Here is an 18445-nt window from a genome sequence, read left to right on the forward strand (position 1 = left end):
ATTTCCTGCTTTAAAAACTATTTAGCCAGGGGGCCTCCCTGGTGGCACAGCGGTTGAGCGCTGGGTTGCAAAGCTGCCCGCAGGCTCTGCAGCGCCGGTTCCATCCCCGGCTGCTCCCCGGCCACCAGAGGAGGGTCCCACATGGCGCGCAGACCTCTCCTGCTGCCCGCTGCTCCCCTCAGCAGTGTACTTCAGTCCTTCTGCCTGCTCTGCTCCCCGCTCTGGCTCTGGTGAATTCTCTCACCCTCCCGTGCTTCTGTCTGTACCCAGTGCTTGTATAAATAAATAAATAAATATAAAAAAAAAAAAAAAGGAAAAAAAATAAAAACTATTTAACCATATAATATTTTTTTCAGGCACTCAAAAAGTACCAAAACAACAGCAAAGAAGAAATCCCAGGAGAGTGGAGACATACTGCATTCTTATCTACTACCACTCATTTACATTCAAAAAAGATAAAAGCTAAGCTAAGAAAGGCAAGGAAATTAAGTAGGCTTGCTCTTAAAGTCAATCTGAAGTCTGGAATGGTCTTCTAATGCTATAAGATTAGGTCTAATTTCCTAAATATGAGAAAACACGGGTCTGTAAGTAATTTATCAAATTTTACTTTCTATACAATGTGAAGAGGCAGAAAAAACAGGCACTCTGTAGGTTTGGGAATAGCTGTTCTTGCCCTAGATTTTCACCTGCTGAAAGTGGTTATGGTATCTATGTAAAGTACACTGTAGTTCCAACTAGCAGAGAAATGCTGCAAGACCTTGAGCATTTCCTTCACTTCATGGAGTATCAGTTACCTCACCATAAAAGGAGAGTACTAATAGCAACACCACCATGAAGAATCGCTGATAGAATAGGGAAATGCTCGTAAAAACTCAAAACATTGGCTTATTTAAAAAATGTACTAGGCAATTATGCCTGTCTTTATTAAATTTTTATTATTTCCAGGCAGAATTTCCACATGGTTTAAGCCCTTCCTAACATCTAAATAGAGGTCTCAGTACTAATTGTATGAGAACAGGGTAAGGGGTAGAGGAGGGTTGGGCGCTTTGTAAGAGTTTGTCTCTCTTCTGCCCTCACACTCCAGCTCCCATAGGCTAACAACAGTTTCCCTGATACAGTTGTGCATGTGGCTGCCACCTGCCCTACCTGTTTCCTAAGGGAGAGGGTAGAATTTAGGTAAGGGGTGGTAGTGGGATTTCTTCATCTTTAAATTCGACCATCTTTTTATTTTGTTTCCTTGTGCCTGTTTCCCTATGCCTGAGACACTATTCGGTTTACAGTTTCAGTATATTTCGGCACGGAGCAGCTTTGGCCTGCTCATGATCATTCTAGAGTCTTGAAGCAGAAGGGACAAAAGTTTATGCTGAGCTATGCAAGAAGTGTGTTTTGCCTAGACAGTTAAAAAGAGCTTCAGGAGGAGGTTCCTGTGCAAGTGTGGACGGCAAAGGAGAAGGGTGGCCTCTCAGCTTGTCTTGGCAGCTGAACTGGGGTGAGGAGGGCCAGTGAGATATTTTAGCCCCTTTTCACCCCCACGGCAGAGGACAAGAAGGGGCAGGCGTGCAGCACGCCCTCCTGGGCAAATTGTTGCTCCAGGGGCTGGGTCATTTCGAGCGGAATCCTGGAATCCTGCTGGTTTGCTCAGCCAGGGCAGCAGTCACGCTGCAGCGAAGAAGCGCTCAGCTGCGACTGCAGCCTCCTCCCACCGCACTCACGCCCACACCCGCCAGCGCCCCGCCCCTCTCGTCTAATAGAAAGGCCCGGGCAGCTCGGCGTCCGCGGAGCTGGAAGCTTCCCCGAGCGGACGGCGCGGCTGCCTGCGTGGTCTGAAAGCCCAGGCGCCGCGGCCCGAGTGGCCAGGTGAGGCGGTGGCTGTGCCCCGCAACATGGAGGGCAGCCCAGCCCTGGCCCCAGTCCCAGCCCCAGCCCGCACCCGGGTTGCCGCCGACCCCAGCCGCTGTCCGCTCCCCGTCCGCCGGCTCCCGCTGCTGCTCTCTGGGCGCCGTCCCCGGCTCACCTCGAAGCCAACATGAAGGAGACCCGGGGCGACGGCGGGAGCGCCCCTTTCTGCACCCGCCTCAACCACTCCTACCCTGGCATGTGGGGAACCGACCGGTCCGCGGAGGCGCGGGGCAACCTCACGCGCCCGGCGGGGCCAGGCGAGGACTGCGGCTCGGTGTCCGTGGTCTTCCCGATCACCATGCTCATCACCGGTTTCGTGGGCAACGCGCTGGCCATGCTGCTGGTGTCGCGGAGCTACCGGCGCCGGGAGAGCAAGCGCAAGAAGTCGTTCCTGCTGTGCATCGGCTGGCTCGCGCTCACCGACATGGTGGGGCAGCTGCTCACCAGCCCGGTGGTCATCGTCGTGTACCTGTCCAAGCAGCGCTGGGAGCAGCTCGACCCGTCGGGGCGACTGTGCACCTTCTTCGGCCTGACTATGACTGTCTTCGGGCTGTCCTCGCTCTTCATCGCCAGCGCCATGGCCGTCGAGAGGGCGCTGGCCATCCGGGCGCCGCACTGGTACGCGAGCCACATGAAGACGCGCGCCACCCGCGCGGTGCTGCTCGGCGTGTGGCTGGCGGTGCTCGCCTTCGCCCTGTTACCGGTTCTGGGCGTGGGTCGGTACACCATCCAGTGGCCCGGGACGTGGTGCTTCATTAGCACCGGGGGCGGGGGCAACGAAACCAGCTCTCCCCAGAACTGGGGCAACCTTTTCTTCGCCTCCACCTTTGCCTTCCTGGGGCTTTCAGCGCTGGCGGTCACGATTGCTTGCAACCTGGCCACTATTAAGGCCCTGGTTTCCCGTTGCCGAGCCAAGACCACCGCATCACAGTCCAGCGCCCAGTGGGGCCGGATCACGACGGAGACGGCCATCCAACTCATGGGGATCATGTGCGTGCTGTCGGTCTGCTGGTCGCCATTGCTGGTAGGTAGTCACAGGGGCTGCGGAGGTCTGGATGGGGGTGTGGCTGACCAGCAAGGAAGACTCACAGAGGCAGCACCTGTAGGAGTGTGTTTGCAACACAGAGCATTAAGGAGTCCCATCTGTTCGCTCTACCTTAGTTGCCCTGTCAGAACTGAGTTCCTCACTTGCCTGCTGAGCACTTTACAGGTGCCAGACATTGCATCAGGCTCTGCCTATGCACACAGGTGATCGCATTCTAATTGCAAAGATTAGACGGATGCCCAGGTATCATTTCAGTGTGTGTGCAGAGATAGAGGTTTCTCCTGGATGTATTGGACACAGAATGGTGAGGACAACTGTAGCCTGATGTAGCGGGGGTTCTCTTTATTGCAAATACTTCTTCCATGTCAGGGTCATTTTCAGTCTGCAGAAGTACTCCAACAGACATAACCTTTTTGAAGCTTCTGAGCCACTGCACACTCTCCCAGCCCACCTGGTGCTCACCTTCCTTGCAGGTTCACTGTATGGGAGGTGGGAGAGTGAAGACACACCTTGCCGCTGCAGCCAGCCTCAGTCCTTGGAAATAGTGCAGTGTGCTCTACAAAGCTGTTGTACCAAGAGTCAGTCAGTGCTACCACCAGTTGGTAACTACCTGTGAGCAACCTTTGCTTGCCCTTGTGGCAATCACACAGGTCTGGGATAGGAGGATTGCTTTTCCCAGATCCGCACAGGGTTATCAGCCAGGGAGCAGGAGATGCTCACGTTCCTGCTAGAGATTTCTGTGAGTTAGTGCAGCCTATTAACTCTTGATGAAGGGGTGCTTATTTAGTTCTCAAGTAACCTAAACAAATTGCTGCAACAAAAATAGTTTTATTTTCTCCTTTCTGCAACAAAATAGCATTGTTGCAGAAAGTGTGACCTGCTCCCTGTCCTAAACATAACCCATTGTGTAGTCAAGTATGAGATTGATGAGATGGTTAGGAAAAGCTTCTGAAACCCACAGATACTGTTTTCAGGACCCATCCAAATATAGTGTTATTTTTAATTGTAGGAAAATATACATAACATAAAATTTGTCATGTTAGCTATTTTTAAGTGTACCATTCAATGGTTTTAAGTACATTGTCATTGTTGTGCTCCAGGGATAGCTTTAAACTCCTTTTACTTTAAAATAGAACTATAGTTTTGTACCTCGCTTCCTCCCCTACATTTGACAAGGCAGATATGCCAAAATACCTGTATTTCACTAGGGTGGTGTATTTGTAAAACAAATCTTGGCTCCCAGTCAGTGATACTTGGTGACCAGGAGAGTTATATTGGGATCCAGCCCAGTTATATTGGGATGTCACTGTTTGCTCACAATTCTGCATTCTAGGACTTAGAACTCCGGCTGATGTCATCACATGGCTGATCAAAACCCGCACCAACTTTAGACATACTTATTCTCTTGTTGAGCCCTGGGGTGTGTAGGTGATCAGACAACAAGGGGCAATCGTTCTAATTAATAAGCACTACTAAACGTGGTCATTCACAGAACATTAATGACAAATAATATCATTTTTCATGACGGTCATTTGAATTCTACATGTTTGAGTTTACTCTAGCATGTATTTTACATCTTAGAAAAAATACAATTAAGTTACATGCATAAAATGCTTACCCATACAGTCAGGCAGATTTACAGTTTTAAGTAGGAGAGAAACTATGTAGTGTGTTGATATTTCAAAGCTTTGATTGTAATCCCATGAGTCTTAGGAAGAATTTAGATCATGTCTGAAAATGTAATGTAAAATGTAAATGGAATGTACATTGTAATGTAAACTGACCAAACTCACTCCCTTTTAAATTTCAATTTTATCTGTATTCAAATATTTGTATTCAAATATTTATTGGTTTGCAGCACTTCTTCAGACACTTTATTCAGTTCACATGGAACACATTGAACATAAATTCAACGTGTGATCAAATAGAAATTCATGATTTCTAAAATAGGTAATTTCTAAACTAAAGGAAATGGTTCTGTCATGTTTTGTACACCACTGAAATTAAATCTCCAAATATCTTCAGAAGGATCTACAGTACAAAGTTGGGATTATTTCAAAGGAAAGAAACTGGCAAAACTGCTTTCTTAAGTTAGAGACTTAAAAGAATGCAAACACTAGAACATAGTGAATCGAACTTTCAGTGTACTAATGTTCAAAGTTAGAGATGGTTTTTACATTTTATAAATTTTTGGGTAAAATATAGATTGCCTATTAGCTTTTGTTGACTTGGGCCTAGGAGACTAATCTAATTGGCCAAATACCTTACTTAAAAGGACCCTGAGAACATTTTATCCTCCAAAACCATCGCAATCATAATAATATTAAATGGTTACTACTGAGAAGAGCTAGCACAAGAAAGAAGCATCCCAACTGCTACAGGTTCCCACTACAAAGATATTTATTTATTTATTTATTTATTTTTTTAAATAACAATTCTTTTTTTTTTTTTAAGATTTATTTATTTATTTATACAAGCACTGGGCAGTCAGAAGCACGGGAGGGTGAGAGAATTCACCAGAGCCAGAGCGGGGAGCAGAGCAGGCAGAAGGACCGAAGTACACTGCTGAGGGGAGCAGCGGGCAGCAGGAGAGGTCTGCGCGCCATGTGGGACCCTCCTCCGGTGGCCAGGGAGCAGCCGGGGATCGAACCGGCACTGCAGAGGCCGCAGGCAGCTTCGCAACCCAGCGCTCAACCGCTGCACCACCGGGGAGGCCCTACAAAGATATTTAAATAGAGGTTTGTCTATGGTGCAAACAAAACTTTACTTTTTATTTACCAGAAACTTTACAAAAATACAACACACGATGTGAAATTAAATGACAACACAATGGAAAACAATGTCACAGACAATCTACAGGTCTTAGTCACTGTTGATGTGAGGCATTAAATTCTGTTGGAATCAGCCAGTTGACCTAGCAATGCAATGTTTGACTTTTTTATCGTTATTTATGAGCTACCCTCACCAAAATGTTCAGTTATTTGACATAACATTCAAGTAAGTGTTCAGCGAGAATAACCTTAGGGTATTGTTGAGAGGAAGCTATGAGTTCATTTTGTACTTTTGTAAACTTGGCATTCCCCAAACAGATAGTATTGTAGCAATCTTAAAAATAGTAAATATAATAATTGAAAAGTGAAGTATGAGGAACAGATTTTTTCATCTACAATTTTGGAGCTTGATAAAACCAGCCTAAGATACTTTTGCTTTTACTCCCAACCAGTGAGTTCCTGCTTAATATCCACAAATGCAAACTGGGAGGCTTTAGCTCAAGATATTTCACAATATAGGTGTGATTCATTTTAATTTACAGAGCTGCTGATACATTTTACAAGTCAATTTTGCCTTAATTATATTACATGTAGGGCCTCCCCGGTGGCGCAGCGGTTGAGCACTGGGTTGTGAAGCTGCCCGCGGCCTCTGCGGCGCCGGTTCGATCCCCGGCTGCTCCCCAGCCACCGGAGGAGGGTCCCACATGGCACGCAGACCTCTCCTGCCACCCGCTGCTCCCCTCAGCAGTGTACTTCGGTCCTTCTGCCTGCTCTGCTCCCCGCTCTGGCTCTGGTGAATTCTCTCACCCTCCCGCGCTTCTGACTGTACCCAGTACATGTATAAACAAACAAACAAATAAATAATACATACCTCTTTAAAAAAAAATTTTAAAAAGTATATTACATGTAATAAATGTATGTGATAATTGTTTTATAGACATACAATAATTCTGTTTTATAACAGATTATTATTCAGTGGAAAAGAGTATTAGTCGATGGCTAATCTCTACCTATTCTTTCTGTACTTTTTTTGGCATTTTACTACATTTTATTCAGTGGCACTATGGAAGGGATTTATGCAAATTTATTAAAATTTGGCCAACAAATTATACCCTCTTCAGAGAAGCATAATGCCCACATTTATGAGTGAAACAATTAGAGAACGATACAAGAGAGGATGCAATTAATGCTTCTGGTGATAGGAAGAAATTCCACCTGAATTTTCCAGAGTAGTCTTCCTTCCTATAAGCGGTGGATGGCATTCCTTAACCTCAAGACTGACAGTGAGTGTGCCCAGGAGCCAGCCCATGAGAACAGAGTGTGTGCATTGAAATGAGCTGGGAAGAATGGTTTGAAAAGGCTCATGGGGCCAGACTGGGGATGTAGAATGAATGCAGCATGTGGACTGTGTTCTTTTGCCAAGAAGTAGTAGAATCTCCATTTGGGGTTTTTTTAGTAAAGGAGAGAGTTTCAAAAAGATTGGCATGACTCGTGTAAATATTTGGGGGATGGAAAGTGGGAAAATGAGATCACCTGTGTCTTCCCATTGCAGGTCCTTTAGAGACAGTGAGGGTAGGGAAGGGTACCTTTCCCATTGCAGGGTAGAGACAGTGGAAAGAGATGAATCAGAGGAGGGAAGGTAAGCAAGAACTAATGCTAATAGAAAGGCTGATTTAAGAAGTGATTGATTCAAAAAGCATTTCTTACACATATACTTTTCCCTATTCACTGAGGTAAATATTTTCACATGTTACCTCATTTAATTGCATCATGTAAAACTGCCATCATGACCTACATTCTTCAACTTTATACAGAGAATTCAAGTATAAAGAATGTTGGAACCAGATTTCTTATCCAAGATATATAAGTCTGGGTTTACTTTCAGTATTTTTTGTTGTTTATTTGCTTGATTCGCTTTTATGGAGGCCAGGAATTCTTGTTCTAATAGCCTCTCTGTGTATGTTATCTGTAAAGTGCAGAGATAAAACTAGTAGATACCCAAGGTCATTCCATTTATGTTATTCTCAGTTTCTCTTATGTGGAAGAATCAAACTTCAATAAACCAAAAAGGGGGCCTCCCTGGTGGCCTGGGGGCCAAGTCTTAGCACTTCCACCTTGAGAGCCTGAATTTGATCCCCTGCCAGGGAGGTACCACACATGGCTCAGCAGACCTCTCCTGTCTTGCCCGCTGCTCCCCTCAGCAGTGTATTTCAGTTGATCTGCCTGTTCTGCTCCCCACTCTGTCTCTGGTAAATCTTCTAACCCACCACATCTCTGGCCTACACGCCAATTCTTCTACATAAAATAATTAAAAATAATTTTTTAAATCTTAAAAAAAAAAAGGAAATTTGAAAGGGGACTGTTTGGTAAGTTGATTTTTATAAGAAGGGAGCTCCTGAATGACTCAGGTTTTTGGACAACACACATATGCTGATGTTGGGTCATCTAAATGCTATATCCAGAGACCAACATAACTTGAAGATTAATGAGATAAATCAGAGCTTTACAAAAAATGCAGATTTTTTTTTAGTTTATCAGAAAGAGCCAAGAATTAAACACTTCTTAAGTCATCATATTTGAAGAAATTCAGATGGCCTAGGGTTGGTAGCATAATTGTGACTCATTGGCCTTTCTCTTTTAAAAAGCTGTAAAGGTCAAATACTCAATTGTGAAAGTTTCCATAGGTTCAGATTTCTGGGAATAACATTCAGAAATATGTACCACAAGTCTTTATAACAGATTATGATTCTTCTGGGGGTGGTGGTGAGAGACACTCAGTTCATGGTGGAGTTTTCTGTCCAGGCCTTGCTTCCCTTGCAGGGAAGCAGGGAGGGAAGTCCTACCTAAAACTCCTTATATTTGTGTAGTATTTTTATATTCTGCATTTATTTCAGTCATGATGAATCAGGGTTGGAGGAGCAGGCTCAGAGTGCAAGAACTCCAGGCGGGCTCTTTCTCAGTGAGGAAAAAATTCAACATTGAGACCAAAGTTACAGAAAAGCAAGAGATTTATCGATAGGCAAGGGGAAGGATAGGAAAGCTCTCTGAACAGAGAGGTCCTCAATAGGTTAGCTGCTGAGGGGGCAAGAAGCAGATGTTTATATGGGTATAGTGGGCAAGTAGTGGGGGTGTGGCTGTTGGATGACTCCATGTTGTCTCTTGTTGATTGGCTGGGCCCATGGGGGTCTCCTAGGCTACCAACACCCAGTGAGTTTGCCCAGCGTTACCTGACCTACCTTTCCAAAACTAGCTTTATCCCATTGCTTTGACATTGTGTTATTATGTTGGTGTTCTGGACAGTCCACTCTTTACTGGGTTATGAGGGGCATCCTAATGGTCTACAGTTGTTGTCCAATCAGACATAAATAGACCTAAGGCACTTGGGCTTGGGAGACAGGGGCACCCTTTGTTTCTCAATCAGGCTGATAAATGAACTTGGGGACTTGGAGCACCCTGTTCCTAACTGACTGCCTATAACCATTTCCTAACTTTCTCCTTCAGTGTCATGTATCTATGAGATTTACAACTCTATTAATGTCAAATTATGGCACCCCAATTTTCCTCAATTCTTTATTAAATCATAGAGGTAATTAATGAATTTGTATTTTAGCTGTCACCAGGCTTCCTGAAAATTATTAGATAGATAAAGTCCTTCTTTTCCCTAGAAAAATCTCAACATTCGTAGATTAAAGAGAGTCACCAAAGAAGGAGTTTAATTTTTCTTGGAATCCCTTTATATCACATCCCTTAAGTGTATGTCAGCATTTTACAGCAAGTATAATAACTCATTCTTGTATAGAAAAGACATTTGGATGGCATGTGACTTACTGAGATACACAAACACACACACACACACACCCATACACACACACACACAGAAGTAGCACTAAGGAGCAGAAATTCTGTGACTCTGCACTCAGAATACCTCTCTCCATTTTTCAACTCTCCATTTTGCCTCTCAGTTATTCAACAATAGGTGCCCCATGGACACCCTCCATGGATTGGCTAAGATCCCAAATTAAAAGTCACTTTGCTCCAGACAACTTCCTTGATCTTCTGTAGGTATGGTTAGGTGTTCCCATGCTTTGGGCCCACAGCACCTACTGTGCATCTCCCTGTCATGGCCTGAGTCACACTTCATTGGACATATCAGTTAATGGACTTTGGTTCTCTTAGAACTCCTGAGTGCGGGTGTCTATCTTGTGCATTGTTCTTTTCCTAGGAACCATCATAATTGCCTGCCATATAAGGTATGCCCCTTCATGCTTATTTTTTTTTTAAGATTCATTTATTTATACAAGAACTGGGGTATAGGCCAGAGGCACGGGAGGGTGAGAGGATTCACCAGAGACGGAGCGGGGAGCAGAACAAGCAGACTGACTGAAACACACTGCTGAGGGGAGCAGCAGGCGAGACAGGAGAGGTCTGCTGTACCATGTGGGTATCTCCCTGTCTGGCCGGGAATTGAACTGGTGCTGCAGAGGCTGCGGACAGCTTCACAGTGCTGTGCTCAACCCGCTGTGCCACCAGGGAGGCCCCCTTCATGCCTATTGACTGATGTCTAAGCACCCAAATCAGAAGACAAGGTCTGGTTCCAGTTACATAAGCAATTAATCATGTGGCCTTAAACAATTCATTTAATATCTTTGTGAACTATTTCCTTTTCTCCTGTAAATAGAAATAAAAACACCTCCCTATCCCATTCCATAGGATTAGAATGAAAACCAAGATACGTACTTGGTGAAAAAATTGGGAATATCCTTCCTTATTAGAAATGTTACTTTGATATTTTACTGGATGATAATTTCCTCCAAGCAACTAGAGAAGACAAATGATAGTTTTCAGCTTTACTGGAGGAAAATGTGGCGGAGAATGTAACTTTTTAGAAAAAAAAATAAGAAAAAATGATAAACCGCTTGTGCATAAATTTTTACAAGGTGTTGTAATTCATGCCTCCTCCCTTCCCCCTGCATTCTTTCTGCTCTGGAATCCTTTCCTTCTCAAAGCTTAACTCTAAGTCTAAAACTCGCTGAAATCTGTTTCTGCTTTCCCCTAGGCCTAGGAAGTAACCGCTACTAAGTGCTCTGATCTAGAATGTTCCCCCCCCACCCCCGGACTTCTTTTATTCATTGTGACTTGTCCACATTAAATGTTTGAGAAGAATTACTTGTGCATCTAGTGATTGCCCTAGGTCAGATCATTCTGCAAACTTCTTGAAGGCAGAGCCTGTGAGTGTTGGTTGTCCTCATTTAGTCACAAGAGATAAGAAATGCTGGGGCTGAACAGAATCTCCACAATGATAGAGCCCAGAATTGCATTTACTGGACAGCATCTCGGACCAGACCAAAGCATGAGGATCACAGAATGTGACCAGGCCCTGACAAGGCATTAATATTATTTGTAATCCACAAATAGCACAAAATGTTATTTTCCCATTCAGTGTCAGGCCCAGACATTCTCTTGTGAAACATTCATAAGGAGGATAGTTCAGTGTCTAATCTTGGCATTTATTCAAAATCTATATATTATTTTACCAGTACTGATTTTCTATGGTAACTATTTGAAGGACCTTACATCTTGATTTTTCACACCTAATTATATTAGAAAAAGAAAATTTGTTACTAATCTACATAAAAGTCATATAACATAAATAAAAGAGAAATCCTATACCAAATAGCATTCCTCTTTTAAAAATCTTGGTAACACAGAAACAAAAGGTCAGGTTGCAATGGAAGTCTACTTATTTTAAAGCAATTATTGATTCCCCCAAATATCAAATGTAATTTTAAAAATACTTTCTCACTAGTCCTTTCATAGTTTCTGATAGTAGATTTAATCTCATGTCCCTCCCACTTAATAAGTGTCATATTCTGTGGTTGCAAATTTGCTGTGTTGGTATGATTTGTGAAAATTTGAAGAAGCATGTTGTTAATAATGAGATTGTAAAAAACAAGCTGCACTTGAAATATAAATTAAAAAATTAAATTTAAAAGGAAGATTCTTCCAAACAGTGAAGTGGAACTTTCATTGTGGTCTGATAACATCCTGATACCAACTACGGTGTTTGAGTCAGGTTGATCACCAACATCCGTTTTCCCCAAATAGATGGGACAGGTACCTAAACAGTCTTAAGACATGAGTGGTATTGTGTGACCCCTGAATTGTGAGCACTTCTCCCTGGCTCATGAGGACAAGACAGTAGTTGAAAAAGTCATTGAGGTTTCCAGAAAGAGAGAATAAGACACTGAGGGCAAGAGACCCTGGTTCTGGTCTTGGCTTTTCCACCTTATCGTAGAAGTCATTTTATCTTTCTTGTCTTCCCTCTCCTCATTTATAAGATAAAACAGTTATCAAGTCTAACCTTCCTTCCAATTCTGACTTCCTAAGGCTCTAAAGACAAAATAGTCCCTGCTATACCTACTGAATTAGATGGAGTGGGGTGGGAGAGGGCAGAAGTGCTCAGAAACTCTTTAGAAGAAACATAGAAATGCATACAAATGGACAAAGCAGATCCCTTATCCGTTCACCCAGTTCACTCTCTATTTGTCATTTGCTATGTGTCTGCCACTCTGCTTGCCCTGATGATACAGTGGTGACCAGACCTGACTCTTACGATTACGTGTGTTAAACAATTAATAACTCTAAACACTCCGTTCGCATTAGATTCTGTGAGTACTTCTCCTGGCTGAGCAGTGTGCAATCTGTGCTACACTTGGTAGCCCTGAGAGGAAGCCAGACAGACATGCTATGTTCTTTCATTAAACTTTCAGTCTAGTAACGGAGACACTAAATAAATAATCATTCCAATAAACAAGTGCAGCTAGTCTGATGGTCATTCTCTCTCCCACACGTGCCACTGCTGCAGACAGACTGTGTCTGGGCTGAAAGGCCACTTGGTGGCCTGGGGCTGCGAGGAGCTGGTGGGCTGTGGCTGCCCAGGATGTACAGGGGCCAGGCTTGTGCACCATCACTCAAGAGGACGTTAATTCACACCCATGACTTCAGCCAGAGTTCAGCAGTATTCCCCGAGGCACAACCACCATGTAGATTGAACGGACCCAAAGGGCAGCTGGACACAGGCCACATTCTATTTGAGAATCAGTCTTCCTCCTGGGTCCTTAGATTCTGGGTTGTACCCAGATCACCTATAAAGTTTGCCTTTCCTTCCGTTGAATTTTCTTTAAGACATTCCTAGTCTTCTCTTGCTAGTGAATGTAGCAAAGCCATCCTGCTCCAAACTTCTTGGCTTCAGATCTTGGGAAAAGATAGGTTTCCTGGTCTTTTTTATTTTTTTTCCCCCAGAATGCCCTGGGAATCCCTAAACTACTTCTTCTGGAGTAACCAGCAGTATATACCAGGAGTGTTGTGTGGATTTTCATCTGTTTTACCACATACATTTCCACTGTATAAACCTATTTATTCTACATTTACCCAAATAAACAGTTCTTACTTTGTAACATCTGCTCTAATGCTATTTGTTCTGCCCATTTGAACAGACAAGTCGGGGGAGGGGACAATCTCTGGCACCCTTCCAACAAACATCTTTAAAACAATGGGTGTGTTATGAAGGCAGCAAAAAGGTACTTTGGGAGCCTCCCTGGCAGTGCAAGGGATTAAGACATAACCTATGAAGCTATCTGCAGCCACTACAGCATGAGTTCGATTCCCAGACAGGGAGTTACACACATGGTGCAGCAGACCTCCCCTGCCTTGCCCGCTGCTCCCCTCAGCAGTGTATTTCAGTCAGTCTGCCTGTTCTGTTCCCCGCTCTGTCTCTGGTGAATCCTCTCACCCCCCCACATACACACCTCTGGCCTGTACCCCAGTTCTTGTATGCATAAATAAATAGATCTCTAAAAAAAATTTAGGGCCTCCCCTGGTGGCGCAGGTGGTTGAGCGCAGTGCTGTGAAGCTGTCCGCAGCCTCTGTAGCACCAGTGCGATCCTGGCCTGCCAGAGATGGTCCCACATGGTGCAGCAGGCCTCTCCTGCCTCGCCCGCTGCTCCCCTCAGCAGTGTATTTTATCAGTGTATTTCGTTAGTCTGCCTGTTCTATACCCCGCTCTGGTGAATCCTCTCACCCTCCTGCGCATCTGGCCTGTGCCCTGGTTCTTGCATAAATAAATAAATCATAAAAAAAAAAATTTTTTTAATAAATGTGTGACTGCCCAAGGGGCACAGAGAAATTTTCTTAAAGTCAAACATTGTGCTGTGCATACAGTCCAAAATTTTTTTCTTCATTTTTTACAACAACCCTGTGGGTAAGCATTATTAACTTCAACTTATAGATAATGAAGAAGCAAAAGCTGGAAGAGGTTGAGTGATTGGTAAGGTAATAGGGCTAGTAAGTAATAAAGCTGGGACTTGAGGGCCAATTTTTTTCCTTGAAGCCATGGTACCTCTGAGTAGCCCAATTCATCTCAAGTTGTTCTTACTTTTTTTTAAAGATTTATTTATTTATTTTTAAAGATTTATTATGCATACAAGAACTGGGGTATAGGGCAGAGGTACAGCGGGGTAAGAGGATTCACCAGAGACAGAGTGGGGAACAGAACAGGCAGACTGACTGAAATACACTGCTGAGGGGAGCAGCAGTCGAGACAGGAGAGCAGGAGAGGACTGCTGTGCTATCTGGGTTGCTCCCTGGCTGGCCAGGGATCAAACTTGTGCTGCAGTGGCTGGCTATACTTGAAAGAGTTGTCTTTAACCCGTACACTGCCAGGGAGGACCCTAACTTGTTCTTTGTATAAGAGAATTTTCATTTCCCTTATTAAGTTGAAGTCTCTCTTGTTTCCACCCTTTGATGATAACTGTAGTCTTTGGCAGAATATGAAATTAAAGATACATTTAATTTTTAAAATTATATGGTTTATGTCTATATAAGATATCAAGGAGTTTCATTAAGTTTATGAATAACTGGGGCCTCCCTGGTGGTGCAAGGGGTTAAGCACTGCACAATGAAGCAATCCGCAGCCACTGCAGCACAAGTTCAATCCCCGGCTGGCCAGGGAGCAACCCACATGGTGCAGCAGACCTCTCCTGTCTCTCCCGCTGCTCCCCTCAGCAGTGTGTTTCAGTCAGTCTGCCTGTTCTGCTCCCCACTCTGTCTCTGGTGAAATCTCTCACCCCCTGCATCTCTGGCCTGTACCCCAGCTCTTGTATGCATAAATAAATTAATCTTAAAAAAATTATGAATAACAAAATAACATGAAATTATTTTGGTATTTTCAGCGGTACAAACCATGATGTATTAATTCATTTTACTAAAACACTAACACACACATATACATGCCATGAAGTACCACTATTTTACTTGTTAATTTTTTCCTCAGGTGTGGATTTAATTGACACTTTGTTGAATACCAATTGTGTGTAAGGTACCATGTGAGAACCTGCCAGAACAACAGCTAGGTCCTAGTCCTCAAAACAAGTATTTTTACTGAATGATTTCCCTGAAAATAACTGAAGTTATGACTAAAAAAAATGTTATTTTCCATTGTTAATTTTGAATATAGGAACAAAACTGAGGGCCATTTAGAATTCATTCATTCATGCATTCAATGATTGCTTACTGAGCACGTACTAAGTGTCAGGCCTAGTTCTATATACTGAAAACAATCATGAAATAGGCTAATTTTCTGCTTTGGGGGAGTCTGCATTTTGGTAGAAGGACAAAGTCCATCAAATAAACAAGGAGTCAGGTTGTTAAGGAAATAAAGCAGCCTGCTGTGTTAGAGGGAGCCTGGGAGCTTTGGTAGATTGCATTGTCAGATAAGAATTCCTCAGAAGGTAACATTTAAGTTGAGACCTGAATGAAAGGAAAGAGTCAGATATGGATGCTCTGCTGTAAGAGGCTGGACAGAGGGAACAGCAAAGGTTCTAGCCTGAATTGCTGGAAGGGTAGAAAGAAGGCCAGAGTGACTGAAGTGAGTGATAGGGTAGGGAGTGGTATGCTATAAATTGAGATCAGAGGCAGTGTTCAGGGTCAGACTGTATAAGGAGTTTTAATATTATTTTAAGAGACCACTGGAAGGTTTGAAGCAGGAAAGTGACATTACTGCATTTATGTTTTTAAAAGATCCTGGAAGCTACATTAAGACAGGGTTGTAGTAAAAGCAAGAGTGGGAGCAGGGAATTGTGGGAGGAGCTACTGGAGTTTTCTAGGTAATATAGTGGTAGCTGGGATTGCAGTGAAGAGGTGGAAGTAGTCACATAAAGTGTTTTGGAGATAAAGTTTACAGGGAGTTCTGAAATTTCTGTAGTTCCTATCCTGTGACTCTAACGAAAAACAGAGTCCTGTCTTCCTCTGGAACTCTGGTCGTGGGGTGACTAAAAATGTCCAGAAGAGGCTTTCCTTTCCATTCCATTCCTTAATGAGGAAGTAGCTTCCAAGTTTATGAAGGAAATAATGGGCAGAGTCAATGAAGATTAAATTCTATCTAAGGGGTGATAGTTTTGTTGTTTTATTTTGGGTTTTTGTGAGATGTGAGTCAGAATAATCACGAAGAGAAAGAGAAGTAAGCAAAAGTTGCTTACAAAATAGTAGGATATCATATAAGATCCCCAGAAGATCCACATCAAGGTAGAGTTAGTTTAATTGAAGGAGAGAGAGAGAGAGAAATGAAAAAGACTTGCTTGATTCACATGAACTGTAGAGATGATGAGAGTGAAGGGGCCCCCTGGAAAACTAGACTCTGCATCTCCCACTTTGACTTGCTGCCACATGTCAGAATCTTCAATTCACACTCTTCTCCTATGGAACAAACCTAAGGTGCCATTTTCCACTGTTGGTCAGGTCCTGTGTTCTTTTTTAAAACCTTTGGTTAGTAGATTTGTTTTACAATCTGTGATCAATAGCTTTATATCTAATTTGCTTTTTTAATAGTTAATCTGCTTTTATAATACTATATTGTTTCAATGAGTATCATTATACCACAATCTTTCAATACAGATATCTTTATTTCTTTGTTTTTTAATTTTATTTTGTAACTATAAGAAGTAGTTATGGATAATAAAATCTCAGGACCCTACTTCATCTTCAAAGATTTAGGCTCAGAAAATTGCTCAGAAGTGAATTGAGTGTAAAGTGAGGTTAACAATGGAAATGAGGTAGTTGTATAAGTCTCTGAAAGCTCTTAAATACTCTATTAGCACCATAGTGAAGTGATCAGAGAAGAAAAAAATAAGTTCTTTTTTGAGTTTTCCATAAAGAGTGAGTTGTAGTTTGGGCTTGAGCTTCATCTGCCAACTTTCTCTTTATAAATCAGTAGATCTGCTCCCAGCCAACACACTGGGTGGCAGATTTTTAAATTTATTTAGTGATAGTAATTTCCTCCAAGAAAAGACTAGGATTTTGCCTGGATCCAGAAGTAAATTTCTTAAAATAAGCCTTTACTCCCTAAATGATATTTGAGACAGAATTTTTTTCTCTAGTATCTACTTCCAATTAAATTTTGCCTTAGATCATTTTCAAGAGGCATAGAATTACCTTTTTACTACAGAGCTCTAAATTTGGTTCTTGTTTTCAAACAACAGAATTTTATTCCCAAGCACACAGCGCCTATGTCAAAGGACCTGGGGCATCCACAGGGTTGGTACAAAGTTGATAAGCCAGCTTGGGAAGACAGGAAAGGCCAGGCTGTTCTGAATGCTGAGCCCTAGGCATCACTGCCAGTGTCCTGCTGCAAATTTTGCTGCCTGCTACTGGGGTGCATCCCTCATCTGAGAGCCCCTTTGTTCTTGGTATCACTCAGTCAAGATTCAAAGTCCTGAAGGCAAGCCTGACATTTTTTAGCTTTGGGTTATTTACCCCTTGGTTATATCAAGGGATCACTAGAAGGATCAGGGTTTTGAAGTAGGAGGTGATAGTGGGAGGTAAGGGCTGGGATTTTTCTCCCATCTAGGATACAGAGCAAAAGATCTTCAAAATTAGGGTATTAATAATAAGAGATGGGTGTTCATTATTAACATCTAATTCATCCTTAGAAACATTATGGTAGTAATTTTGCACTTTTCTCTGTGTGTATGTGTTTGTGTGTGTGTGTTCATTGATGAGTTGAAGTGGCAGAAGGCTGGTGAAGTGAGAGCTGAAGAAACCCACAAAACAAAAGAATACAATGACTGCATAAGAATTGCTGTGTTGAACTCTTTCTGTGTATTATCTAATTTAATCTTAACAACCATTTTTTCAGTTTGGCGTTTTTCATCCCCATCTGTCAGTTGCACACACAACTTTCCCGAGTCACAGCCCTAGAAATTTGTGGCAGACCCCAGAACTCTTTATGCTATAAAACGCTATTTCATATTGGATGTCTCTTATTTTTGAGTGTAATAAAACATTTTCAGATTACTTCATTGAAAATGTTGTACAAAAAACAACAGGTTTGGGGCCTCCCCTGGTGGCACAGTGGTTGAGCGCTGGGCTGCGAGGCTGCCCGCAGCCTCTGCAGCTCCGGTTCGTTCCCCGGCCACCGGCGAGGGTCCTACCAAAAAAAAACAAAAAAAAACCAAGTTGATTGAAAATAGTCAAAAATCACAGAAGGCTGGCTGTGACAAGAATTTTTGCTTGTTTTACAATAATCTGTTAAAGGAGTCTATTCACAAACATCTGTACCTGCAATTTAGGAGATATTTTCTATAAAGGTGCATCATGAATTCATCTAGTTCTGCAGACTTAGAATGTTCACATACAGTGGTAAGGTTTTATTAGGCAAACATTTTTCTGCTAGTAT

General features: G+C 42.9%; 1 protein-coding gene across 8 annotated transcripts in view; it reads left to right on the forward strand.

Moving 5' to 3' along the window:
• Nucleotides 1-1778: 1778 nt before the first annotated feature.
• The window catches only part of PTGER3 (prostaglandin E receptor 3), a 243359-nt gene continuing 226692 nt past the window's right edge, over nt 1779-18445 (forward strand). For 5 of the 8 annotated variants that reach the window (XM_054691021.1, XM_054691020.1, XM_054691023.1 and 2 more), the window contains exon 1: nt 1789-2923. In XM_054691021.1, the coding sequence (XP_054546996.1) occupies nt 2027-2923 (897 nt within the window). In that variant the 5' untranslated portion in view covers nt 1789-2026. Of the gene's footprint in view, nt 2924-18445 lie in introns of all 8 variants that reach the window. The other 3 variants (XM_054691024.1, XM_054691018.1, XM_054691019.1) reach the window with 3 other exon arrangements.

This window comes from Talpa occidentalis, unplaced genomic scaffold, assembly GCF_014898055.3.
Source record: "Talpa occidentalis isolate TD23 unplaced genomic scaffold, MPIMG_talOcc4v2.1 talOcc4.9, whole genome shotgun sequence".
Classification (NCBI taxonomy): Eukaryota; Metazoa; Chordata; class Mammalia; order Eulipotyphla; family Talpidae; genus Talpa; species Talpa occidentalis.